Raw genomic sequence first — 27901 nt, forward strand, 5'->3', positions numbered from 1 at the left:
TTATTTTAATTCCATTTAGTTAGCATACAATGCAATAGTAGTTTCAGGTGTACAATATAATGATTCAACACTTCCGTACATCACTTGGTGCTCATCACAAGTGGCCTCCTTAATCTCCATCACCTGTTTCACCCATCCCCCCCCCCCCCCCCACCTGCCCTCTGGTAACCGTCATTCTCTATAGTTAAAGAGTCTGTTTCTTGGTTTGTCTCTTTTTTTCTCTTTGTTCCTTTGTTTTGTTTCTTAAATTCCACATATGAGTGAGATGGTATGCTATTTGTCTTTCTCTGACTGACTTATTTTGCCTAACATATTCTCTAGTTTCATCCACATCATTGCAAATGGATCAAAATTATTTTTAAAAATTTGGGGGGGGTGTGCCTGGGAAGCTTGGTCGGTTAAGCATCAACTCTTGATGTCTGCTCAGGTCATGATCTCAGGGTTCATGAGATTGAGCCCCACATGGGGCTCTGAGCTAACAGTGAGGAGCCTGCTTGGGTTTCTCTCTCTCCTCTCTCTCTGCTCCTCTCCCACTCTCTCTCTTAAAATAAATAAACTTGAAAAATGTTTTATAGGTGCTGCCAATCTTCCCTCTATGGAGACTATGTCCATTTATACTCCTACCAACAACATGAGAGTGCCTGTTTTTGCACACCCCTGCCAACACAATGTTATCAAACTTGTTAGTATTTGGTAATTTGGTAATTAAACAAACAGTATCTCATTTAGTTTGAATTTATATATCTCTATGAATGAAATTAAGCATCTTCTCATATGTTTGTTTTTAAAGTAATCTCTACACCCAGCATGGGGCTTGAACTCACAATCCAGAGATCAAGAGTTGTACACTCTACCACCTGAGCCAGCCAGGTGCCCCCTAGCATCTTTTCATATGTTTCAGAGGCCTTTCTTTCTCTATTGATTTCCTTTGCCCATTTTCCTAACAGGTTGTTGACATTTTACTCACTGATTTATAGGTGTTCTTTATTTATTAAGGAAACTAGTTCTCTGATTATGCCACACCTTTTTTCACATGGTTCACTTAAAGTGTTTTATGGTTTTTGCCCCAGGAAGAAAATTTTAAGATGTATACATAGTAAGATTTTTCATTTTTTATCTGATAGATTCTAAGTTTTGTATATGCTGCATGAAAAGTAGAAAGTTTTGTGTATACAATACACTTTGGTCTATCTATCCACTTTATATAAAAATCTTTCCCCATGTGTTTCTTCTAGTTCTTTAAAAAATTTTTTTTTTAAGTTTATTCATTTTTGAGAGAGAGAGAGAGACAGAGCGTGAGTGGAGGAGGGGCAGAGGGAGAGGGAGACACAGAATCCAAAGCAGGCTCTGGGCTCTGAGCTGTCAGCACAGAGCCTGACACAGGCCTAAAACCCATAACCTCGAGATCATGACCTGAGCCAAAGAAGTCGGACCCTTAACCGACTGAGTCACCCAGGTGTCCCAAGTTCTTTTTTTTTTTTAAACATTGTATAAATATATCAAGTATATCCATTGTCCTGTTGATGAACACTATTTCGTTTCCAAGTTTTTGTTATTGCTGCAGTGAAAATGCATAGGAGTCTGTATAATTTAGAGGGTCTCACTTTAGGGTGTGTGTCAGGTTGGCTTCTCCAGTAAATACATTTGGAGGTTTACGTGCAGGACACTCACTAGGGAGTGCTCTTTGGTACAACAGCTGTAAGGAATTGGAAAGAAGCAGGATGGTATGGAGAGAAGTTAAACTGCATTGTAGTTACAACAGAAGCCTCAACTCTGGAGCTGGGGTGATTCTTCAGGCTGTCCCAAACTAGTTCAGGGTAGGCACGCCTCGGTGGCTCAGTCGGTTAAGCGTCCAACTTCGGCTCAGGTCATGATCTCGCTGTTCCTGAGTTCAAGCCCCACGTCGGGCTGTGCGCCACTGACAGCTCGGAGCCTGGGGTCTGTTTCAGATTCTGTCTCCTTCTTTCTCTCTGCCCCTCCCCTGCTTGTGCTCTCTCTCTCTCTCTCTCTCTCAAAAATAAACATACGTTAAAAAAAATTAAAAACGAAACTAGTTCAGGGTAGCTTGGCTTCATAGCCCAGTGTTAGCTATAGGCTACCCCTGGGGATGTGCTTATCCTGGGCAAGGCAACTCCTTTGAGCAAGAGCACTTTCCTGAGAGGAAGTCAGCTGTGAGCCCAGCGGCCGTGGAAACTAGTGCCTGGGTTCTGGGTGGTAGAACCTCTTGGAAGCTCCACAGCCTCCATAGGCACAGTCACATTTTCGCTTTTTTTTGTTTGTTTGTTTTAGACAGAGAGGGAGACAGAGAGGGGGACAGAGGATCCAAAGCAGGATCCAGGCTCCAAACTGTCAGCACAGAGCCCAACACCAGGCTCAAACCCATGAACCAGGAGACCATGACCTAAGCCGAAGTCAGATGCTCAACTGACTGAGCTCTTCAGGCACCCCTAGCTTTTCTAGGTTTTGCCAACTTGTTTTTCAAGTGGATTATACCAATTTCTATTCCCTTCTCAGCATATAAGAATTTGTACTGCTATTCTTTCTGTCGACATTTTCTATGTTGGTCTTCCATACTATTTTCTGGGATATTTCCATAGATCCTTCTTGTGGTGCAAAAATGATCTCTTTGATGGTGTCTAACCTGTTTTGTTTAACTCTTTTTTTTTCCCTTTTTCCCCCTGGAAGTTCCATGTATTTCTTTTAAAATGTTTCTTTTTGGGGGCCTTAGTTGGTTAACTGTCTGACTTTAGCTCAGGTCATGATCTCGCAGTTCATGAATTCAAGCTCCACATCAGGCTCTCTGCTGTCAGCAGAGCCCCCTTCAGATCCTGTCTTCCTCTTTCTCTGTCCCTCCCCCACTCGCACGCACTCACTCTCTCTCTGAAAAATAAATAAACATTTAAAAAAAATGTTCCTTTTCTTGGGGGTGTCTGGGTGACTCAGTTGGTTGAGTGTCCTTGATTTCTGCTCAGGTCATGATCCCAGGTTGTGGGATGGAGCCCCACGTTGGGCTCTGTGTTGAGTGTGGAGCCTACTTGGGATTCTCTCTCTAATAAAAAAATAAAAATAAAATAAATACAATGTTTCTTTCTTAGAAAACAAACTGCTCCTTACAGTGTTGATTTTTTTCTTTGTATTTTTTAAAAATATAAAAGTTATTTATGATTTTATTTTTTTATGTAATCTCTACTCCCAGTGTAGGGCTCAAACTCATGACCCCGAGATCAAGAGTTGCATGCTCTCCTGACAGAGCCAGGCAGGCGCCTTTATTTATTTATTTACTTACTTTTTTTTTTTTTTTTTAATTTATTTTTGAGACAGAGAGAGACAGAGCATGAGCAGGGGAGGGGCAGAGAGGGAGACACAGAACCCGAAGCAGGCTCCAGGCTCTGAGCTGTCAGCACAGAGCCCAACGTGGGGCTCGAACTCACGGAGTGTGAGATCATGACCTGAGCTGAAGTCGGACACTCAACCGACTGAGCCACCCAGGCGCCCCTATTTATTTCTTATAATGTATTCAAGTTATATTTTTGGATGTCCTGGGGGTTCTAATTTCACTGGTTGTTATGGCTACGTATTTTCATGCAGGATTATTTTCTTCATTTTTGTAATTTTGTGGGAATTCTCAACTGCCAGTATGTGTCCTCCAGAAAGGTTTTGCATGTTTCTTCCAGGCTCCCCAGGGATATTACCAGCCTGAGACCCCATTTCTTCCTTCCTTCCTTTCTTTCTTCTTCCTCCCTCCCTCTCTCTCTCTTCCTTCCTTCCCTCCCTTCCTACCTTCCTTCCTTCCTTATAAGCTCCATACCCAATGTGGGGCTTAAATTCATGACCCTGAGATTAAGAGTCGCATGCTTCACTGACTGAGTCAGCCAGGCACCCCTCTCTTCGTATTTTTTCTCTCTCTCTTCCTTCCCTCCTTCGTATTTATTTATTTTGAGAGAGAGAGAGAGAAAGAGAGAAAGAGAGAGAGAGAGAGAGAGAGAGAGCTTGAGTAGGGGAGGGGCAGAGAGAGAGGGAGAGAGAGAATCCCAAGCAGGCTCCACCCTGTCAGTGCAAGAGCCCCTAACATGGGGCTTGATCCCAGGAACCATGAGATCATGACCGCAGCCAAAATCAAGAGCTTAGCTGGCTGAGCCACCCAAGCACCCCTTTCTTTCTTTCTTTTTCAAAAAAATAATTTCAGAAGTTTTAAAGAACTATCACAACGATAGTATCTTCTAATTCTCTTAAGGTTGCTTTCTTCTCTTTTAGTCTAAATATTTGATTCACTTATTGTCCTGAGCATCATTAAAAGGAGACTGGGTGACTATTGCTCCCTAAGTTTTGCTCACAGGTAAAAAGCAGATGGCCTAAGGCCCTGGAACAGTATGCCTCATTCCAGCTGAGTGACCCCAGCCACACTTGCTAATCTCTCATTGTGCCTCACCTGCAAAACGGGCAGGTGATAGTATTTACCTTAGGGTAGTGGTGAGAATTAAGAGGTGATGTATATAGAATGCCTGGCTCAAAATAGGTGCTTAATAAAGAATATCACTTAGTGATAGCAATAATAAGGTGCCAGAGCGAAGGGATGCTATCTCTTTACAGCACCAGAAGCCAGGTAACAATAGAAAGCTGGTCGGGTGCCTGGTTGGCTCAGTTGATAGAACATGGGATTCTTGATCTTGGTGTTATAAGTTTGAGACCCACACTGGGTGTCAAGATTACATTAAAAATAAAATCTTACAAAAATAAAGAAAACTGGTACTGAGACTTACCTTCTCCTCCCTGAACTGTTATTTAGTTATTTGGTATCCTCTGTCCTTACCTCTTTAGCACTGGGAAGAGGACTGGCCTTTAACAGCTGAGCTAGTCTTCAACTATTTTTCTACCGCCTAGTGTGTGGGAAAGGAGAGGGAAGTGAGAAAAAGAAACCAAGCAGATCAGCAAGCAAGGCTATCAATTTCAGAGATGCCCCTGTTCCAAGCATTCCTCGTCCTGCTCCTCACTTCCTCCTGTTCCCCTGGGACTGTCACTCTCCTGGCTGAGATGAACCTCATGGGACTTGACAGTTCAGATCACTCTGGCCAGTAACAGAGAAAACCAGGAGGCAAGTGTCACACTTGACCGTCACCATAAGCTTGAGCCTCCTGGGGCCGCTCCCCTCCAGCGGGTGTCTGCACTTTGTGCTAGTTAATCGCTGGCTCTGGGCTCCTGGTTTCTGCAGCGTCGGTGGAGGTCGGTGGAGGTTCGAGAGATGCTGGCCACCAGATGATACCATTTCCCACACGGCCCCGGGGGTGAGAGTGTCGGCCGGCTACTGATGTCTGGATGACCTCCGCTTACCCCCTTTTGATCTTTCAGTCCTTCCAATGCTTTTGTAACAACTTCCTGTAGTAAATTCCCCGTTTTGAAATTCTTAGGGGTGTCTGCTTTCCTGGCTAGATAAGCACTGAAACGTACCCCGAGCTGGCCTCACGGCGGCCCAGCCCACTGGCTGCTGAGGGCTGGGCGCTCCTGGGGCCTCTGTGAAGATGGCACCTCTGCAAGCAGAGGAGAAAACTGGGGTGTCGGCTGAGGAAAGTCCTGGTCTCTCGTGTGGGTGGCCAAAACTGGACAGCGAACGACAGGTTTTTGGCTTTGCAGTTCCACACACCACTCAAGGCCCTTCTGAGACCCTCCCAGGCCCTCCTCACACCACCCTGGTTTGTACCGTGACACCAAGGGGGTGTGTGTGTCCTTTCTGCCGCCTCCCGCCCCCCGCCGGTACCCCGGATGTTCCTTGCAGGACGGGGATGGCATCTTCTCGCTCCTCCGCCCCTGCTCGCTCACTGACGGATGGTGGGCAAAGCGGGGGATGGGGAAAGGTGGGCAGCTCTCACAAGCCAGAATCAACTCTCCTGGCCTGCACCCCAAAGTCTCACTTGCCCAGCCAAGTTTCCCACTTCGTGCGCTGGACATGGAGGAGGGGGAGGGGTCTGGTCAGCCGCCTGGGAAAAACATGTAAATAACTGAGTCAGCCTAAATCAACTCTTAAATATTTAATTCCCATTTATTTAAAGTTCTGTCAGTCTGTGTACACTATTTATATTAAAAACACAGGAAGCTGGGGCTCCTAGCAAAAATATACATTTCGATTTTGGAGATTGTTCAGACACTGAGAAGAGCTATATCCTCAGCACCAGACCTGGGTGGGGGGTGGGGGCTGGGGGTCAGGCACAGCGTCTCTCCCTTTACAGCGCTGGCTCAAAGGGAGCACCCCAACCCCAATCCTTGGTCAGCCGAGGGTGGGGGTGGGAGAGGGAAGTATCTTGTCAGTAGAGAATGAGCCCAGGGCATGGAAGGCAGGGGCAGATGGACGGGACCCAGGAAGCCTGGGCTCTGGCCTCAGGCCTTCCCCAACCTTTCTCATAGACCCTCACCAAGTCCCTCGCCCTTCCAGGCCAGTCTCTTTCCTGGAGAAGCAGCCTGGGTGGGCTCTCGGCCTTCCTGCTCAGACACAGCATCCAAGCTGGGCTTCAGCCCCTCTTCCCAGGCTTAGTGCTTCACGTGGGAGGAGCGGGACTGGGCCCGGCAAGGTCTCTGGTCACCAGAAGCGGCACAGGGTCAGTGACCAGCCGGGCCAAACACGGGAAGGGGAGGGCGGCAGAACTGTTGGGACGAATGGACGTCACACTGAGCAGTCACACGTGAGCAGGTGCTGGGCTGGCTCAGCTGACCCCTGGCCACCAAGGGATCTGGCCCAGCTCTGCCCATCCGCCTGTAGGCCCCTCTAGCCCATCTGTCTCAGGGAAGGGAGGGCAGGGTGAAGGGTGTGGAACCAGGTAAAGTGAGTCAGTGCTTGTGTGTGTGGAGTGGCAGCTCCAGGGAGTGTGTGTGTGGGGGTGTGGGCTTCAGCTGGGCTCCTGGATGCATCTGAGGCCGGGTCCTGGCACTGAGTGGAGAAACAGGAGTCATGGTCAGTGGCTGCTGCAGAGTGGGAGTAGGGGGGGTGGGTGCCGATGACACCAAGGCCTGGGGTCAGAATTAAGTACACCGCCTGCTGCCTTCCCTGCCAACCTCTGCCTCCCTTGAGGCTTGCTCCTCTTCAGTGGGGGTCCCACCTGGAGGGACGTCCACCTCCTTCCAGGCTGGGGGTGTCCCCCAGCGGCCAGCGCAGGGGACCATCAGTGACACTGACCTGGAAGACTGGTGAAAAGAAGAACAGAGAGGGCATTGGTATCAGTGGGGCTGGGACGTGCTGCTGGAGAGGGGTTGGCTGGGTAGGGGAGGGCGGTGATAGTCTGAGGGAGTGACTCGGTGACTCGGGCTGTTGCTGCAGTCAGCCCAGGCCCTGCGTGGCTTCCCCAGGAAGCCTGGCCCAGAGAACTTAGTGTTTCTTTGGATGGCCCAAATCCTTTGCTGTGAAGACAGGAGAAGTGAGGCCCCTACCCTTGCAGGTGACTGTTGGTACAGAGGGCAGGCCCATTCCTCCTGCTCCTTGGGGGACGGGACGGGGCGGACAAAGGCAGAGGACCCGTTCCATGCTGCTGGTGAAGTAACACAAACTGTCTCACAAAAGGAGGGACAGACACAGGGATGGGGAGAGAGAAGGGGAGGGAGGGAGGGAGGAAGAGGCAAACCTACAGAGAGAAAGGAAGAGAGGGAGCGCAAGGAAATTAGAGAAGAAAGAGGGACTGAGACCGAGCACGAGGAAGAAGGGAGCGCAGGGAGCAGAGCAGGGGCGAGAGACCGCGTGTCTGAGCGCAGGATGGGATTCCACGGCTCCCGGTGCGGCTCCGGGTGCGGTGTGGTGCCAAGCGGCGCCGGCGCTCAGGGCTGCTCTCCGGAAATGTCCCGTGGGTGGTGCCCATCCCTGCTCTGTCCGCCTGCCCCTGGAGGCCCCAGGCGCACACCCTCAGTACATGTCCTTGTAGATCTCCTGGAGCAGCGGGTGCAGTGAGGTCTCCGTCTCGGTCTTCTTGATGCGCTGCATCATCTGGGCGTGCTCGGTGACCAGCTGCCGCAGGTCGGCCATCTTCTGCAGCAGCTTGGGGAAGAGGTACTGGGCGTAGGGGTGGTTGGCCTGCAGGTGGAACTCGAGGGCACGCAGGATGGTGTCCTGGATGGCCTCCACCTGGGGAACGTTTATGAGGCCTGGCCGGTCTGTGGGGACACAGGGCAGAGGTGTGGGAGGGGGCAGGCACGCATGGGGACATAACGGGGTCAGAGGAGCTCCCTTACCTCTACCCTACCCTGTGTGGGTGACTCGGCCCGGGGGACAGCAGACCTATTGCTGTGATGGACCCAAGCCCTGGCCTGTCGGTGACTGCCCCACTGAGTATTCTAGTGTCTCCACCCCGGGTCCTGGCCCATCTCCTTTGCTTTTTTGTTTTTTCTTCTGAAAAAGGCAGTATCCCATCAGGGTTAAGAGACTCGCTGCCTGGATTCAACTCCCATTGCTACCACAGACTAGCGATGAGGCTATGGGCAGGCCACTCAGCCTCTCTGACTTCAGTTTCCTCACCCGTAAAATGGGGCAACAAAAGCACCTTCTGCACAGGGTTGTTGTGAGGATCAAATGAGTTATACTCTAGGAAACAGAACAGTACCTGGCATGAAGTAAGTTCTGTGGCACTGTTAGCATGAGTACTGTATCTATTGTATTGGAATCTGAAAAACGCAGGCCAAGGATGGAAAATTTCTCTACCATCAAAAATAATCCCCATGAAGGGGCACCTGGGTGGCCCAGTCGGTTAAGCATCCAACTCTTGATTTTGGCTCAGGTCATGATCTCACGGTTTGTGAGTTCGAGCCTCGCATCGGGCTCCACACTGACAGCACTGAGCCTGCTTGGGGTTCTCTCTCTCTCTCTCTCTCTCTCTCTGCCCCGACCCGCTCGTTCTCTTTCTCTCTCTCAAAGTAAATACATAAACTTCAAAAAAAAAAAAGGGAAATAATTCCCATTAACATATTGGCACATTCCTTTTCAGTCTTTTTTCCGTCTCCTCTCCATCTATAAGACAGAGCCGGTCCTCCACGTACAGTTAGTGCCTCGTGTGTTCCACTGCCATCATCACATGGACACTTCCCCATGCTGCTCCAGCTTAGGCTTGGCGCCCTGCAGTGAGGGCCCAACCCCCAGAAGGGCTGGGTGTGTGGGGCAGGCCTACCTGCCCCACCCTCACTTACCTCCACAAAGAATGATGGCCGCAATGAAGAGAGCCAGGTCACTGTCATCAAGTTCCAGGGCATTGAACTTGACAGCAAACTCAAACTTGGGCTCGATGATGTCACTGAAGGGCTTTCGGAGGCTTCGCAGGAACTCACGGGTGACAAAACCAGTGCCGTTGGCCACCAGCAACCCGTCCTTGTTGACAATGGAGGCCAGCATGGCAAAGATGGCCTCATGCACACCATACTTGAGAAGTGTCACCTGGTCGTTGAGGAAGAGGTTGCTGAAGCTGGGTATGCTCTTGGCGAACTCGGTGAGCTCACGCACAGTCTCTACTGTGGTGCACTGGCAGCGGTAGAAGACATGCACGCTGATCTCCTTGTAGGGTGGCAGGCCGTTCACCAGCTGCTTCCACACCAGGCCCTTCTCTGCTTGCCACAATGTCTCGATGTCGTGGATCACAAAGGGCTGAAAACCAGGCCCCATTAGAGGCCAGGCCTTGGGGGACCCCCGCCCATATGCTCCCCAGACCCCCTGCCTGTACCATGAAGTTAGGGGAGGGAGGAGGCCCGGTTCTCCCAGAAGTCAGGCAGGTGGCAGCAGGGCCCAGAGCCTGGGACCGCCAGGCCGAGCAGTGACACTCACCGCCGTGTGACTGGCCTTGCCGGTGAGGATGCCGCGGGCCTTCTTTTTGGTCATGTTGAAGTTTTTCAGGTAGGCGTTGTAGATGTGCTTGGAGAAGGCCTTCAGGTCGGCCACCTGCGGGTTGTGCTGATTCCCCTCGCTTGCTGTCAGCCCTGCCACCAGCTTCCTCTTCTCGGCCTCTGGCATCCGGCCAAAGCGAATGGCTGTATTGTGGGGTGGGGGTGAGGGAGAGGTCATCGAGGAGCCCAGGCAGGGGCTAGCACCTCTGACCTCCTTGTCCCACTACAGCTACGTGGGTCAAAATGGAAACATACTTTTTGACCTCAGGACCCTCAGAAGCTCTAGAGCCACAACGTTGGACATGTTGGGGAACTCCTCCGGAATGTAAGCTCCGGGGGGGACAGGGATTCTGTCTTGTTCACAGTGCCTGGCACACAAGGGCCCTAAGTCATGGAGTTGACTGAGCCTCTGTGGCTGGAAGGCAGTGCAGTGTGACAGGTAGGAAGACGGTCTCCGGTGTCAAAGGCATGTACTTGAGTTCCAGCTTGGCAGCTTACTAGCCATGTGACTTAAGGCAGGCTATTTCACCTTTATTCATAAGAAAAATGGGCCAATACTTCAACCTCACTGGATTGTCAAAACAGTCGTGAGACTGACGCGCTGCCCGCTGTGCTAAGAAGGCAGCTTCAAAACAAATAAGAATGTTCACACGGTAAGCACTCAAAAACTAGTCATTAGTGATGGAACAGGATACAAATCTGGCTTCTCTAAAAGAAAAGGTGAGAAGAATGGAGTTGGCCCTGGGATCTCCTAAGAAATCCCCGCAGCCCACCCAAGGAATGGAGCCCAGGCGTTTACAGACTGAGGGGAGGGATCAAACCCCAGACGTGCCAGGCCCCAGCACCTAGGAAATGTTTCAGATGGAGGGCTTGGGTCCTGCCACCATCTAAAATGTAAGAGAGGGTAGCTGTGGGTGAAGACCTTTAAACAAGAAGGCTCCCCCTTGTCCCCTGGGGGTGGGTGACCCAGATAGGCAAAGAGGGGGCAGGTGGGCCGCAAAATCCTACTGTATGGGGTCTGAAGACAAGACTGAGGGAGGCCTGGCGTGCAGGGCAGGCTCTGACTCCCAGGAGTGGCCGGCCTCCAGGAAATTCCTGCCTGGCTTCTGGCAGCTGACACATATGGTCACTTGGTGGCTCCTGCCCGCCTTCGATAACCAAGAAGGGCTGAGGTGATCCCAGGCTTTGGCAGTGGCTTTTCACCCTCTGTCAGGCCATCTGAGACAGGCTTGAGGTTCTAGGAGTGATGTTTCCAACACTACTGGAGCTGGGGTCCGTTCCCAGTTCCCTTCTGGGCCACAGAGGCTAAGCCTCAGGTACTGAGAGGTGGTGACTGCCCGGGACCCGGGACCCGGGACCCATGTGGGCGCTGAGCAGCCTGGGGAAGGCAGGTCTTAGGCCGGCTGGTACTGTGACACGTATGCAGTGCCTGCTGCGTGCCAGGCACTGCTCCGAGGGCACTCCCTTTCTGGGCTCCCGGGAGCCTGGTTCCAGGCTGTGTGGAGGGAGCCAGCATCCCCTGTGCCTTGCCCGGGTCGGCTCTCACCATTATGCGACATGCCCAGGGCCACACATTTCTGGAAGCGACAGTACTGGCACTTGTTGCGGTTCTTCTTCTGGATCTTGCAGATCCGCTCACACTTCTCATATTCCAGCTTCATGCGGATCGTCCGACGGAAGAAGCCCTGAGGGACGGTGAGGAGGTGAGGAAAAGCCATGAGAAGGGAGAAAGTTGGGAATCCCGCTCTGCCCAATGGGTTACGTCAGGGGCCCCAGTTACATGTAAGGATGTAAAAATCCCTGAGCTCTGGAAGTAATGCAGGGAAATTTTTTTGGAGGGGAGAGGGAGAAGGAAAATAAATAACTCAAAAACTTTTGAAATATATATTTATATATCTTAATTATTTATTAAATTTTTAAAAAAATGTTTATTTTTGAGAGAGGGAGAGAGACACACACACACACAGAGAAGGAGAGCAGGGGAGGGGCAGAGAGTAAGGCAGAGAGAGAGAGAGAGAGAATCCCAAGCAAACTTCGGGACGCCCCTTATTTATTTTACGTGCTTCTTTGTTAGTTTGGTAACATAAAATTGTATCCTGGATAACTTGATTCATTCAGAAATGTATCTGGTTCTGTGTACTTTCCAGGCAGTGGTTTAATAAAATGATATGTGAGGGGCGCCTGGGTGGCTCAGTCAGTGGAGCGTCTGACTCTTAATTTCGGCTCAGGTTATGATCTCATGGTTTGTGAGTTCGAGCCCCGAGTCAGGCTCTGTGCTGACAGTGCCGAGCCTGCTTGGGATTCTCTCTCTTCCTCTCTCTCTCTCTGCCACTCCCCTGCTGGTGCTCACTTGCTCTCGTTCTCTCTCTCAAAATAAATAAATAAACTTAAAAACATATATGTGACATTTTGATGGGTGTGCAGTTGGGAGGACAATCCCAAAAGCACGACTGGAAAAAGAAATGTCAAAGAGCCCCTTTCAGGCCTCGACATGCTGGAAGCTCTGATGTCAGGAGATGGTTCAGCCCAAGACCCTCATTCTGTCCTGCTGGTCTTCTACAGCTGCGTCTCCAGGGGTGCCAGCAGCCAGACAGCCCATGTGAGCTGCTGGGGTGGCGCCCAGCAGGGCAGGCCTGACGAGGGACCAGCAGGACCCAGAGTGGAGGCCTGGAATGGGCCCAAGGGCCTGGCTGCCTCCCAGGTGGGAATTCCACTGGAGGCACTGTCAGGGCCCGGCCTCTCTGGCAGCTCAACTCACCATGTAATCACAGCCCCGACTGCCAGCCCCCACTCGCCATGGCCCCTACCTTGCACCCCTCGCATGCGTGAACACCGTAGTGGAAGCCTGATGCCTTGTCCCCGCACACACGGCACTCCATGCTGAGGCTGCCACACGAGGCCCCGTCACAGCCCATCTGCAACTGGTCCAGCAGCGAGGGTGGTGAGGAGCTCTGGGAGAGGTCTGCAGACACACACACAACATAGGGGTGGCTTCACACGCTGCCAGGACTGGGGCCAGGGGATGTGGACAGAGCCTGTGGGGGCAGAGCAGGCGGTGGGAAGAGCCCATGTTTCTGAATCACACAGCCCTCAGCTCAGACACTTGAGGGCTATGTGCCTCAAGGAGTCGACCTCTCTGAGGATTGCTTTCTTCATCTAGAATGTGGGGATTCTCTAGGAGGATGGCAAAAAGTTTCCAAAGCATTTCCCCAGATCTGACATACAGCAGGCATTTGGGAAATGGCAGCTCTACTCTCCAGGGTAAGTCAGAGCATTCCTGGGCTGAGCTCACCGCTGGGGAGGAGAGAGAGGGTGTGTGCGTGTGAGTGTGTGTTGGGAGAAGCGACTGTTTTGGGAAGAAAGGAGCAAGAGGGAGGAAGCAGACAGAATTTTTTTAGACCATCCTTGGGAAGTACCTCTCTTAGCTTAAGAGGCTCCACTGTGTGGACCACGTGGGGTTGTGTGAAATGTGTTTTGTGGACACTGAATTAGTGCAGACCTCTGCAGAGCTGCCCTTCACCCCCCTCTGCTGGGAAATGTGATTCCTGTGTGGACTCCAGAGATGCTGTAAAGGATCACTCAAGAAGTTCAGATTCATTCTCACAAAACTTCTTGCTCAAGTACAAAGAATGCAGGTATCAGTCATGTTGACTGGGAAGCATACTGAACTTCCCCAAGTTTTTTTCTATTAAATGTACAAGATGTTCGAACCAGGCGTTGAGTGTAAGCGCGGAAAGCACTCGGCCGTGGCAATGACTTCAGGGTGTATGTGCTGCCAGATGACTTAGTAAGAATTTCCGGGAATCCCTTCTGAATCTCTCCCTTGGGCACTCAGAAACGAACCCTTCCCGGGGAAAAGGGACGTGCCCCGAGCCCCAGTCTCCCAGCCCAGGGCCAGCTGCATGGCCCCACGTGCCATCTGGCCTGCCATGCTGGCCTGCCAATCTGCTCTATTCTCTGCTCTCTTTCCTGATGACCAAGCAACCTCATCGGCGGCACAGGCCAAATCCCCAGACCGGAGAAGCAGTGGCTCAGAGCAGGATGGTACCTTAGGGAGACTCAGACCATGGAGATGAGCCCAGATTTAACATTTCCCAGGCTGCTGTTCCTACCTCTACGTAATACAGATTTAGGCCAACTCCACAACATATCTTGATTTCCCTCCCATGGAGTAACCCACCCTCCCAGACCAAAGTGCACTCCACTCTTCCCACACCTTCCTCAGCTCTCCCTCGGGTCCTAGGAGTGACAGCAGAAGAGCCTTCAGCTAGACCCCATCTCGGCCACAGGGAGGGGCACACAAGCACCAGACCAGACCCCAGCAGGGAGGACCGAGCGGTCTGCTGCCATCCTGGGCTGGTGACACAAGGGCAGGGGTGACACAAGTCCCTGGTTCCTAAAATGGCCTGTCCTGTCCCAGAGACTTAGCTCCTAACCTTCTGTCATTCCACGGGGTGGAAGCACCCACCTCAGCCCACAGATGGGGGCGAGTGGGCTCCCTTCCTCTCCTGGGCACAGGGCTGTAGGGGAGCCTCCAGCCGTGGAGGGCAAAGCCACTTTGGTTTTCTTCCTAGCCTTTTGTCACCACATGACAGACTACGTGTGTTTACTCAGTGTTGGGCGCCCTCCACCAGAACGTAAGGGCCACGGCACAGGAGCTCTGCCACCAGGGTGCTGCCGGATGGGGAGCCGGCACTCAGTGACTCTGGAATAAGCGGTCCTTAAGGTCCCTGGGCATCCTGAGCTCAGCACCAACTGGCTAGAGGAGCTGGGCAATATCCACCACTCCTAGAGGCATTTTAATAGGGCAGGAGAACTCACAGGGCGAATTGTTGGGAGAAAATGAGACCTGAGCAGATGCCAGGCAGAAGGGTTTCCGGCACTTCCTCCTCTGATCTGTGTGGTCTGTATGCGTGCTCACTTTGTGTCACTTCTTGTAAGCAGTGTTTTTTTGTGGCTGACACGTCTGCCTCCTCTGCTAGACTTGGGACATCTCTAATCACGTTGTCTTTGGGTCTCAAAGCCCACCTCCACCACCGAGTCTTGTCCACAGTAACCAACCTCTTGGGTGGTGCCTTCCTTGTTTTCCCTCGTGACCCTGGAGGCTGGGCAGGTGTCTGGTCATTTGTACTGCAATGCCACCCTCTCTTTTCATTCAACAGACATGTGCTGAGCACCAGCTGTGTGCAGGGTGGGATCGGACCCTGCCCTGGACTAGCTCAGGTAAGAATGAGGTAAGAAAACTGGAACACAACATGGCGAGTGGCATCACTGGCCGAGGGGCAGGCAGATGACACAGGACTGTGAAGGAGCCACCACTCAGACATGAGACTGTCAGGGAGATTGCTTCCCTCTGGGCTCAAAGGTGAGAGCTTTGGGGGTGCCTGGGTGGCTCAGTTGGTTAAGAGTCTGACTTCAGCTCAGGTCATGATCTTACAGTTCATGAGTTCAAGCCCTGCATCGAGCTCTCTGCTGTCAGCACAGAGCCCACTTTAGATCCTCTGTTCCTCCCTCTTGCTGCCCCTCCCCTGTTCCTTCTCTCTCCCTCCCTCCCTCCCTCTCAAAATAAATAAATAAACTTAAAAAAATAATAATTTAAAAAAAATGAGAGCTTTGGAAGACCTCCAAATAGCTTCCAGATGCTCAGGAACAGCAGGCTTGAGAGTTAAGAATGTGACTCAGGAGCCATGTGGTCTGAGATCAAATTGGTGTCTTGGGCTCAAAACCCAGCTCTGCCTTCTGGGTCTCAGTTTCCTCCTCGGTAAAAGAGAGATAGATGACAGGCATATCTATCTGAGAGTCATGGTGAAAAGTAATGGAACTACCACAGACAAAAGGCCTAGAACTTGGAAGAGGCACGGAACTATCAGTGTTAAGTTAGGAGGATGCCCGTCAGCAAGCTGCAATTCTGCCCTCTCCAAGCTGTGTACCCCACACAGGCAGGGACCTTCCTCTTTCTGGCTGATTGTACCCCTTCACCCACAGCTTCACAGAAATCCAAGGTTGTGGGGGAGGGGAGCGTCTCTGCTTATGAGACCCGGAGAGGCCCCAGGCCAAGACCAAGCGTCTCACTTCCCCTGGCCTGCCACCGGCCCTTGGCCCAGGGGCATCAGGATCACCTGGGAGACACCAAGCTGCTCAAGCCCTACTAGCCACCAAAACCACCTGAGCTCTGCATCCTGAGGAGAGACCCTGGGTGTGCATCCCAAGGGAAGTGCTGCAAATGGGGACTGTGGAGAAACAGGCCCAGGGCGGTGTCAGGGCACTGGGAGATGGATGTCCTGCCCCCAGGTGGTGAACAGGCACAGGCTGCAGAACTTGAAAGCAGTCAGCGAGGCTTGGTGGTAGCAGGTTAGTGAGACACAGGCACCCGCTGCCCATTTGAGGGGAATAAGAGAACAAAAAAACTGACCCAAGAGGCAGAAAGAGGCAGAGGAGATGAGGGGCTAGGGTGGGCAAAAGCGTATGCATTCTCCAGGGGGAGGTTTTGTGGCAGCGTGCATGTATACCAGGGCTACTGGAGTGGTGGTGATTCGGGAGTGGGTTTTCTAAAGATAAAAGATAAAGAATTTGGTTTCTTCCTGGTTGACCACCTGGCTTAAGGGTTTATCCTTGAATCACCACCCTACCTAAAAGTAATGATGGCAGAATGCTCCGCGTTCTAGGGACCAGGTTCCGAAGGCCCCACAGCCTCACCATGAGCCATAGGGTTCTGAGAGGCCCTCCCATACCAGGAGTCCCAGCCTTGGTGTCCCTCAGGAATGCTGGGTGGAGCCATTAGGGCATGCCATTCCGAGGGCTGCCTGCCTGCACAGCGGGCCACTCTCCCAAGCCGGCACAGCACAGCCCTCCTCCCGCTCCTCCTCTGTTCTCAGGAAACGTACTTGCTCACCTGATGGCCATCATCTGGGCCCTGAGCCCCCGCCTCTGAACTTCCACTCCAGCCGCACCCTGCCTGACCTCCCAAACATCTCCTGAGGGTCTACCTCCCCCTCTACCGCAGGAGGGGAGGGGGAAAGAACCAGCATTTATCAGCCCCCCACTAAGAGCTTGTTAGTATCATTTCATATCACCTTGGAAGACAGAACTGACCCCATTTAAGATGAGGTTAAGGGATCTGCCCAAGGTCACCTAATACACGGTGGGACCAGGACTTGAACCTAAACCTGACTGCCCTGTAAAGACTGTGTATTTATATGAATAACAGCTCTTTTTTTGGGCACGCCTACTGTGTACCAGGCGCTCTGCTGGATACGTTGTACCATTAATCCCATGTGAACCTTAAATAACCCTTCAGGCAGGTCTACTTATCCTTTTATAGGTGAGGAAAGTGAGGTTCAGAAGGTTAAGTAACATGCTGACAGTGGCATTAACCAGATCGTTAATTTTACATGTCCTCTTGGCCAGGCCATGATACCCATGGTACCCAGTTTTTGATCAAACACCAGTCTAGATGTTGCTGTGAAAGTATTTTTTAGATGTGATTAAAGTTTTTTTTTAATTTAATTTTTTTAAGTTTATTTATTTATTTTGAGAGAGAGAACGAGTAGGGGAGGGGCAGAGAGAGAGAGAGAGAGAGAGAGAGAGAGAGATTCCCAAGCAGGCTCCGAGCTGCCAGCGCAGAACCCAAAGTGGGGCTCAAACTAATGAAACTGAGATGATGACCTGAGCTGAAACCGGGTCAAATGACTGAGCCACCCAGGCGCCCTTAGATGTGATTAACATTTAAATCATGACTTTCCATAATGTAAGTAGGCCTCAGCCAATTAGTTGAAGGCCTTATGAGAAAAGACTGAGGCCTCCCTAAGAAAGAAGAAATTCTGCCTCGGGACTGCCTTCAAACCCGAGTTACGGCATTAACTTCCCTGGGTCTCTTGTCTGGTGGCCTGTCCTGCAGATTTTCAACTTGCCAGCCTTCACAATGGTGTGAGCCAGTTCCTTAAACACACACACAGGAGCGCCTGGGTGGCTCAGTCGGTTAAGCGGCTGACTTCGGCTCAGGTCATGATCTCGCGGTCCGTGAGTTCGAGCCCCGCGTCGGGCTCTGTGCCGACAGCTCAGAGCCTGGAGCCTGTTTCAGATTCTGTGTCTCCCTCTCTCTGACCCTCCCCTGTTCATGCTCTGTCTCTCCCTGTCTAAAAAAAAAAAAACAAAAAAACAAAAAAACACACCAAAAAACCACACACACACACTCCCTCTCTTTCTATGTATGCACACATCCTATTGGTTCTGTTTCTCTAGAGAACCCTGACTAATACAGCAGCAGAATAAGAACTGGAACCTAAAACCACCCAATCCCTTGGGCTGAGCTCTTATTGTACTCTATGACTTCCCATAAGCATGTATATGTTCATTACTATTAAATCAGTAATTCATGATTATGATAAATGATGAGACATGTCACTGCTGAGGATGACATCGTGCCATTATTCAAATGTTTGGACTCAGAGTAAACACTAAACCCAACTCCCAGAGAGTGAACGAACAATCAGTTGTACCATCTTGGATTACAAGTTCAGCAAATAGACACTACTGACCTTATTCACATCATTTATGTATGGATGAAGGTTCTCGCGCATATCTAGTTTCCATCACTGCAGGTATGCTGTTGTCACACCCGTGAGAGTGGCCAGGAGGGGCCAACATGGTTACCTTTGCTGGCAGAGCCCCATAGGTAAATAGCTTCTGAAGTGTCAGGGCCAATTCTGTGGGACTCTGGAGCTGGGGTACTAAGCAGCCTCCTTACTTCTGTTGTCCTGTTCATTTCACAGTGGGCTTCTCAGGGCTGCCGCACAGCCTTGTCCTCAACTGCACAGCCAGCCCCTGCCTGGACACCCACCACATACTTGCTGAGAGAGGAGGTGCCCAGGCCAGGAGGAAGGACGCCTGATCTTTCTCAGCTCCATCCCCACATGAAGACCCCTGACTTCTTTCTAGGGTGTGGCTGGGATGCCCATCACTAAAGCAGGAGGGGACAGCAACCCTTGCCATGACCCAGCGGGGGGACACTGGGCATAGGAGTTTCTTCATCGCAGGCCCGTCCTGCCTGCCTTCTCAGGTGTTGAGCTCGGTATAGACACAGAATCAGTGCAGAACCTCTGAAGGGTCAGAAGAGAAGCAAACTGTGTGATCTTCCTTCTGTTTCAGGGCTTGAGGCTGTGTCCCATCCTCTTGAATTCCTGAGGGGACTCCAGAGGCCAAAGTCATAGACTCATGGCAGAGAACCTTACCCAGCCAGCCCTTGAGGTGGGCACACTTTAAAGGTAGAGACTGAGGGGCGCGTGGGTGGCTCGGTCGGTTAATCGTCCAGGTCTTGATTTCAGCTCAGGTCATGATCTCACAGTTCATGAGTTCAAGCCCCACATTGGGCTCTGCACTGACAGTGTGGAGCCTGCTTGGAATTCTATCTCCCTCTCTCTCTCTCTCCCCCTCCCCCGCTTGCTCTCTATCTCTCCCTCAAAATAAATAAAAATAAAATGTAAAAGTAAAGACTGAGAATGGAGAAGTGAAGACTGAGATTGGAGAAGTGAAGTCACCAGCAAAAGCCACAGCTTATAATCACACAGACTTGAGATCCCTGCTCTGGCTCCCCAAGGTGAGGCTCTTTCTTCCAGGGCCTTTCACCTGCTGGCCTTTTTTGGGAAACAAAACTACTTTAACTTTTTGTTTTTAATGTTTATTTATTTTGACAGAGACAGAATGCATGAACAGGAAGGGGTAAAGAGAGAGAGAGAGAGACAGACAGACAGACAGACAGACAGAGAGAATCTCAAGCAGGTTCTGCACTGTCAGCTCAGAACCCAAATTGGGACTTGATCCCACAACCCTGGGACCATGACCTGAGCCGAAATCAAGAGTCAGACATTCAACCGACTGAACCATCCAGGTGCCCCCAAATTACTTTAACCTGTTAAAGAAAAGCAGTGCGTTTGCTTCTTAAATTAGGAGAGTACTGTAGATTTGAGAATAATACATAATGGCATGTACCAAAGATCCTACTCCTTTGAGTTAATGGCATAGTCCTTTGTGTGCATACTCTTCTAGTGCCTTCCATGATACTTAAAGATTTTTTTTTTTTAGTTTATTTAAACTTGTAGGGGTCAAACCCACGAGCCGTGAGATCATGATCTGAGTTGAAATCAAGAGTTAGACGCTTGACCGACTGAGCCACCCAGGTGCCCTGATACTTAAAAGATTTTTAAGCAATGGGATCCCCAATTTGTCAGGAGCTGTTTTTCCCGTCAGTGTATTCAGACCTACCCTATCCTTGTTAATGACTACACCGCATTCCACAATATGGCTCTACCACAGTTTATATAACCAATTCCCTACGATGGGAGCTTGCCAATCTTTTGCTTCTATGAGCAGTGCTGCAGTAAATAAGTGTGGAAATCTCTGCGTGTTCTGCGCGGGTATTTACATGGGATACATTCCTAGGAGGGGAACTGCAGGGCCAAAGGAATGTAAAAAGTGTTGGCCTGCGTAGCCAAACTGCCCTCCACCCTCTTAGCTGGAGGGCCATGTCTTCCCCCTCTGGCCAAAACGGTTCTCTTTGCTAATCTGACAGGCTAAATGACATTTTATCTTGAAGACATCTTCTTTGATTAGTGAGTAGACTGAAAAACATTTTGTTTTCTGGCCAGCTGTATTTGTCCTACCATGAACTGCCTGTTTCTATTTTTCGGTTGTTTGCCTTATAGAATTTGTGGGAACATTTTTTATACTATGGCTTTAACACATTATGATTATGTTAAACAACCCCCTCCTGTTTCAAATCCTGAGCAAGGAAGTCTTCCTATCTCTTCTTCATCGATTTATTGATAAATGGAATATATTAAATACCACATCATACATAGCACCGCAAGGGCGGTTGGGCAAACTTCCCCCCAGACATCTCCCTGCGTGCCCTAATCCCATGGATAAAGCTCCCCGAGATGCCATCATCTTGCCCACTTGCCCTGCCTGGGCATGCAGGCACTGTACTCTGATCTGTACGTGAACAGCAGTATCATGTGAGGATATGGTCCCACAAGGCTGTGTAGGAAACTCCAGGACAGGTCATTACTTCTGTGTGCCTGGCCCCAGATGTGGGGATAGGGTGGGCCAGGCTGGGTGGTGAGGCCACAAATCCCATGGCCTTTTCTTCCCTTTTCACTCTTCCTCAGTGACGTAGTTTGCTCATTCTTAGCCCCTGGTGTCTTCCTTCTGCTTCCTAACCTTCCTTGCCCGTCTCAATTTCAGAACAGTACATGCTATTAGCACTAAGTGACCGATCACCTCTGGTTAGCTATTCCTTTTCTGAGAAAGGCTCGGTCTCCAACTTCATCCCAGTCATCAGCCAACACACAGGGAATAGGTTACGGTGGGGTTTGGGGGATACTTTCTCCTAAGGCCTGAAATCACACCAAGCCCACTTTGGTCACTCCTGGGTATGTGGGTGGGCTCAGAGGGATGGGATAATGGCCTTTCCCTTACCCCCACCACGTGCCCGGAAGAGGAAGAAGCGCTGCAAAATCCAGGGACTCGTTTTGCAGGTTCAAAATAGTGTGGCTCAAGGATTTGGGCCTTTCTTAGCTACAGGCTAGGCAGGAACCTGTTCTACCTCAACAGCCCCTGCCCCAACTCTGACACCATCTACCTCCTCTCCACGCAGAGATGGGCTCCAGAGTCCATCCTTGGGGGGTGGGCCTACTCCTCCACCCTGAATCACCACCATCTGTGGTCAGGATCTCCTTCAGCGGAAACCAGTAGCAAAATCAGGATGTCCCCTCCTGGAAGTACATCCTCTCATGACACCGAGTTCCCTCTGAGGGAAGGGAGCAAGAATCAACTGAATGTGTTGCCACTTATGTGGAGGGAGAAGGAGAGGAGTGGTGGGGAGGGCGCTGGGAGCAGGGAAGAGGCAGCATCAGCAGCAGGGAAAACCAGGGGCCAAGAAGTGGATTCTGAGTGCCCCTGAAGGTGGACGTAACATCATGACGGTGACAGGGACAGAAAGGTACAGGGTCCCAGAGAAGAATGTCTACCCTGCTACTAACAGTGGATAAACAAAAGGGGAACCAACAAGCGAGATAAGAGAAGCTAAAAACTGTCTGGCTGCACAAAAGTAATCTTAATTACAGTCATTCATACTAACCGCTTAGCATTGATGCCTAATTATAGTGCAGCTCGATGACTTGTATAATTGGCACCAGATCAATGGAGTTGGGTGTTCTGACTGATCATTACAGTCACAGGTACAGTCGACCTTTCCAGTGTGTTGTTAATGTAGATTGGCTCCGGATCCCTTGGGCAGTAGCAGTGGGAATAATACTGACGACATGCATGACAAATGCCACCTCATTTAATTCCCACAAAACTCCCTGTCCACATCCCCCACAAGCCCCGTCTGTTTTACAGAAAGAAGAAGTGCAACTGCCTGAGGTCTTGCAGCTGATGAGCAACAGAACAGGGGTGTGAACGGAGGCTGTCTGGCTCCAGTCCTGAACCACTCTGCTACTCTGCACCCCATGACGTTGTTTGCAGAGGGCATTTCCTGTTCTGCCTGCCGTGCTGCCTCCGCCCCATGTCCCCTGCCGCGCCCTCACCTGTATAGCTGCTGGAAGGAAGCGAGCGCTCTGGTCCTCCGTTGAGTTCTGGGCCTCCTTCTGCCTCTGCCACTTCCTTTTTCTCCTCCTCTTGCCGGACCTCAGGGGCTTCCCCTGGTGGCTGCTCCATGGCTGATTTCCCCTCGGCGCCACGCCTGCAGGCCCGGTCATAGCTCTGGCATCATCTGGGTCTGGACGCAGATGGACCTCTACAGGGAAGTTCCCATCAGCCTGGGCCAAGGGGCAGACAGGAAGAGGATGAGAAGGTGATGGAGCAGGGCATGCGTGAGGGCTAACACCTGAGGAGCCGGTATGGAGGGGGCTCCCCTGCTCCTGCTCCTGCTCCTGCGTGGCAGAACGCCTCCTCCTGCAGTGCTATCCTGTGGTCTCCACTCCTTGCACCACGAGTCACTTCTCCTTCTGCCCTGTATCCATTTGGTTCCTGAGACAGGTTTGTGGGGTTCAGAGCAGTCTCCATGAACCAGACAGGGCGACAAGCCACCACATCACTTTTCCCAGCCTCCTCGGCCCCATCCTGCTCTTTGAGCCAGATCAGAACGACTTCAGGGGATTTTTTCAAGCTCCTGATAAGCACTGCACCTCCTAACCACCATCCTGTCCCTACTCCCCCACCCCCCGCCCCCGCCCCCCAGCACTCAGGCTCTCCTAAGCCACAATTCTTGAAGGGAGCGGATCCTATCCTTCCTGTGTTTGGGTGTGGGGGGAAGAGGCCATGAGCCCCTGCTGGGTTAGGCTCACAACTGGCAGCAGATCTGCAACTAGACCCTCAATAGCATAGCCATCAGGCAAGGGGAGATGCATTCTGTCCAGGACTTTCCAAGATGGGTTACTGGGTGGTGACCCCCACATCCTTATCAACCCAGGAGGAGGCAGTTCCAATCTCCAAATAAAATATTGCCCACAAATGCCACAATCAGCGGTGGTAAGATCCTGAGGTGTTGCTGGTGAGGGTCATCCTGGCAGGGGACCGTAGGCAGAGGCCTTGAGAGTGGGGTAGATTTTGACCAGAGACGGCATGAAACTTGTCTTGGAGGTACAGCACGAGAAAAGACTCGGAGGCAGCACAGGGGGGGAACTGTAAGGAGTCCTGGTGGCCAGGCAGTGGGTGCTGCAGGAGAGAGGATGTGGAGGGAGGGCTGGGAAGGTGGGTTGTATCTAGGCACGTGCAGGCTGTGGGAGGATAGAGAGAGGAAAGGTCTGCTTTACAGAAATTCAAGCATCTGTGGGACTTCTCCTGCATGTGCCATGGGCAGCTCAAACTCAACCTATCCAAACAGAACCCATCATCTTCCCCCAAACCCACCCTTCCTCTGGTAATCCCCACTTGAGTGACCCGCGTGCCCATCCACCCACTTCTCAAAGCCAGAAGGCAAGGGTGAGCTGAGACTCTTCCCTCACCCACGCTGCTCTACACTTGCAGACTTGGCTGTACGCTGGAACCACTGGGGAGTTTTTAAAATGTGGATGTCTGGGCCTGTCCCCAGAGCTTCTCATCTGATGGTCTGGGGAGCAGCCTGGGCATTGGGATCTTTATTTCTAATTTTTCTGCTGATTTAATGTACAGCCAAGCTTGGGAATCAATGTTCCACAGCAAAGCAACTTCCAACTGACAGTAAATCTTCCCTCTCATCATTCCTTTCCTTCAGGCTTTCATTTTTTGTTCAGACTGACAATAACCTCTTAGTTTGTCAACGAAAGGCAGTTTGGAAATCCAGCCCTAGAGTCTAAGAGCTGGGGGGTTGGGAATCTGAAGATACAGGGAGTGTCCTTGTTGATTTGACAGTCACAGGAAGGGATTCAGTTCACCAAAGGAGATAGCAACATGTCAAGGAAGGTCGGGGCAAGAGAGACTGGGGACAGCCGGACAACTCAGAGTCATGGGAAGGGCTGTTTCACAGGGGAGGGCTCAACCATCTCAAATGCTGCAGAGGTTAAGGGTGATAAACTGACACATGACCCCTGGATTCGGTGACTACCAGGTCATTGGTGACTTTGTGAGACAAGTTTTAAGTCAAGTGGTTAGGACGGAACCCTGGGCTCTGAAGAATAAGTGGTAGTGAAGAAGGTAGGACAGTGAATGGAGACTAGCTTTTTTTGGTAAATATGTCAAGGAAATAAATGTACAAGAGGATACTGCCTTGAGAAAGTGCTGAAGCCAGGAAGTATTTTAGACTAGGGGAGACTCAGTCTGTGGATAAAGAGGTCTGCAGAGAAAGACAGTCTGAAGATTCAGGGAGGTAGCTGTGGCAGAATAACTGATGCGAGGGGAATAATTCAAGGGCACAGGGTGAGCAAAACACAAAGAAGTATCATAGCAATTGGGGAGGGGGTGGTTAAAGCTCATATGGAATGGCCTCACTCTTTTAGTTAATAAAGTAGGAGAGAAAGTTGTCTATGGAGAGTAAAAGACGGGACTTGCAGGAAGCAAAGAGGCTGGGTGGAGGCACTTTGGCAAACATGACAGGGAATTCACGGGAGAGGAATAAAAAGAATTACAGTAAAGCCACAATAATTAAAACACCGTCGCACTGGCACATGAACAGACAATCAGTGAGAGAGAATACAAAGAGTCCATAAATAGATGCAAACACATACGGAACTTTAGCATATTATAAAGATAGTACTTCAAACCAAAGGAAAAAAATGGATTCTCCAAGAAATGGTACTGGGACAACTGAATAGTCATCTGGAAAAACTAAGATGGATCTCTGCCTCCAACCTTACACCAAGACAAGGTCCAAAGAAGTAAACAAAAATTTTAAGTTAAAACAAAATTATATGGGGGCATGTGGGTGGCTCAGTCAGTTAAGCGTCCGATTCGACCCAGGTCATGATCTCACGGTCTCATGAGGTCGAGCCCCACGTTGGGCTCTGTGCTGACAGCATGAGCTGCTTGGGATTCTCTCTCTTTCTCTGCCCTTCCCCCACTCACACTCTCGGTCTCTCTCAAAATAAATAAACTTTAAACAAACAAACACAAACATACATGAACTATTGGGCACGTGGCAGGTGCAATCGATGAGACATATAACTGTTGATCTCAGGGTTGTGGATTCGAGCCTCACACTGGGCAGAGCCCACTTTGAAAAAAATTTTTACATATTTGAACTATAAAAATACTCTTGAGGTGGGGAAGAGCTAAGCATGACACTAAAGCCGTAAAAACTTTATGTGTTAAAAGATTATGGATAAAAGATTAGTAAATTTGATTACATGAAAATATAAACTTTCTACATGGTAGAAAAAAAGTCATAAGAAACAAAATATAATAAACTGGGAAAAATATTTGCAACTCTCATCAAAGGACTAATTTCTCTAAAATATTTCCTATGAATAAGTAAAAGGACACCAATCTAATAGATAAATAGGCCCGGGATATGAAAATGTATACAGAAAAGGTACCCATTTGAAAGGCTGCTGAATATCACTCATAAAAAAAAGAAACTCAAATTAAAACAATACTGAAATATATTTTTTACAATCAAATTAAAACAAAATGTTAGGGCACCTGGGTGGCTCAGTTGGTTAAGTGTCCAACTCTTGATTTGGCTCAGGTCATGATCTCATGGTTCGTGGGATTGAGCCCCCTTGTTGGGCTCTGTGCTGACAGTGTGGAGCCTGCTTGGGATTCTCTCTCTCCCTCTGCCCCTCCCCAACTTGCACACATGCTCGTTCGCTCTCTCTCAAAAACAAATAAATAAACTTAAAACAAACAAAAGCTAACACGCTGCTAAACATGTGGGGAACCAATCTCACACATCCCTGGTAGAGAGGTAAGCGGGCACAACCTCTGAAGAGGGTAATTTGCCTACATTTATCTAAATTACAGGTGCACATTCCCTTTGACCCAGAAATGCCACTTCTACGTTGTATTCTACAGCTGTTTCTACTGCAGCAAAATGACACAAAGTATTGGTTATTCATGACAGTATTATTTGACTAGTAAGAGGTGGGGAACAAGCTGAATGTCTATTAACAGGGGCCTTTGCAAATAAATTATGATACGGAAACAGGAATTCTGCACAGCCACATGTAAGAGTCGTGATGTTTATGGACTGAAATGGAAGTATCTCTACGACATATTAGTAAGGGAAGACAGCAACTTGCAGAATGAAGTGAAGAGCTACAACCTCATGCAAGAAAGATCTACTGAAGCTATGTTTGCTCATGTGTGTGTAAGCCAGGAAGGCTACACAGAACTGGGAACACTGGTTGCCTCTGGACCACTAAAGGGAGAGGGGTATTTCACGGTACCTTTCGTACCTTTTAAACTCTGAACTACAGGCGTGTTGCCTGTTCCAAAAACAATTTAAACTGGAATAAAATAAAAAAGGTAAAACATACAAATGACAACGTGGAAGATGAGAGGGAGGCAGCTGGAAGTGCTGATGAGCTTTAACAGTTCGGGCAAATATAAATGGAAAAATTTCTAAGATGACCACTAAGACATACAATACATACACACATACATACATACATACAATAGCATGTATGATTTCCAAATTATTATCGTAGAGTAGGAAAACTTAGAAGCCATGTAAAACTCTACCTTTCTGACTGAGAAAGTCTCACAGATGGGAGACTATGGTGACACAGAAACTAAATACGATGTAAGATGGACCCTGGAACAGAAAGAAGACAGTAGAAAGAACTGGTAGGATCCGAATAAAATCCACTTGGTTTGTGGCACTGAACCAGCGTTCGTTTCTTAGTTTGGGTACGTGTCCGGAGTTTATGTAAGATTGTGCACATTAGGGGAAGCTGGATGAAGGACATATGGGAACTCTGTGTGATCGCTGTGGTATTTCCATAACCCTACAGTTTTTTCAAAAAACAGCTCAAAAACGTTCTGGCTTTCTGGCTTCTCTTGAAAACTGGGCAGACCTGGCCACTGGGTGCCTGCATGCCCCTGACACCACGCAGAACCCCTTTACCTACACACGTGTTCACCTCTGGTCCCGTCTCTACTACTTCCTGCTGTCACTCCCTAAAGGTGTCCCCTCCGGCAGGAACCTGAGTTTGGTTAGAATAAATCACTTCCTCAAGGATCAATCCCTGATCATCAAACTTGGCAATCACCAGACCCAGAGTAAGGCAGTTCCCATGGCCAGCCCTGTGGCTCTGATTATCACTGGTGGCCTGGGGCGATCACTTCTAGTTGTCTACCTAATTCCACTCCCCATCTTCCTGAGTCCCAATCTCTTTGGATCAGCCACGCGCTTAGCTAAACACTCAATTTCCTGAGCTCTTCTGCAGCTATCCAGTTCATGTGACACAATTCTGACCAACGATATGTAAACAGAAATCTGTTGGGAGGGCCTTCTGAAAATACTGTTTTTCTCCTGATAAAAAGTGACAAAGGTTTACCTTCTCTCCTTCCTGCCCGCAACAGGAATACCGTGCCTGGAGGTGTAACTGCTCCCTTCTGAGCAGGAGAAGACAGGTTAGGAGGG

At 50.0% G+C, this 27901-nt stretch overlaps 1 protein-coding gene across 5 annotated transcripts in view; it reads right to left on the reverse strand.

The window, feature by feature from the left end:
• Positions 1–6015: 6015 nt before the first annotated feature.
• The window catches only part of PPARD (peroxisome proliferator activated receptor delta), an 82416-nt gene continuing 60530 nt past the window's right edge, over positions 6016–27901 (reverse strand). For 3 of the 5 annotated variants that reach the window (XM_019456863.2, XM_053905106.1, XM_053905107.1), the window contains 5 exons: positions 22428–22658; positions 11387–11525; positions 9782–9984; positions 9154–9604; positions 6016–8127 (listed from right to left, as the gene is read on the reverse strand). In XM_019456863.2, coding sequence (XP_019312408.2) covers positions 7880–8127; positions 9154–9604; positions 9782–9984; positions 11387–11525; positions 22428–22598 — 1212 coding nt within the window. In that variant the 5' untranslated portion in view covers positions 22599–22658 and the 3' untranslated portion in view covers positions 6016–7879. Of the gene's footprint in view, positions 8128–9153; positions 9605–9781; positions 9985–11386; positions 11526–12647; positions 12876–22427; positions 22659–27901 lie in introns of those variants that run through there. The other 2 variants (XM_053905105.1, XM_053905108.1) reach the window with 2 other exon arrangements.

This window comes from Panthera pardus, unplaced genomic scaffold (genome assembly GCF_024362965.1).
Source record: "Panthera pardus isolate Hobbes unplaced genomic scaffold, ASM2436296v1 HiC_scaffold_17, whole genome shotgun sequence".
NCBI classification, from domain to species: domain Eukaryota; kingdom Metazoa; phylum Chordata; class Mammalia; order Carnivora; family Felidae; genus Panthera; species Panthera pardus.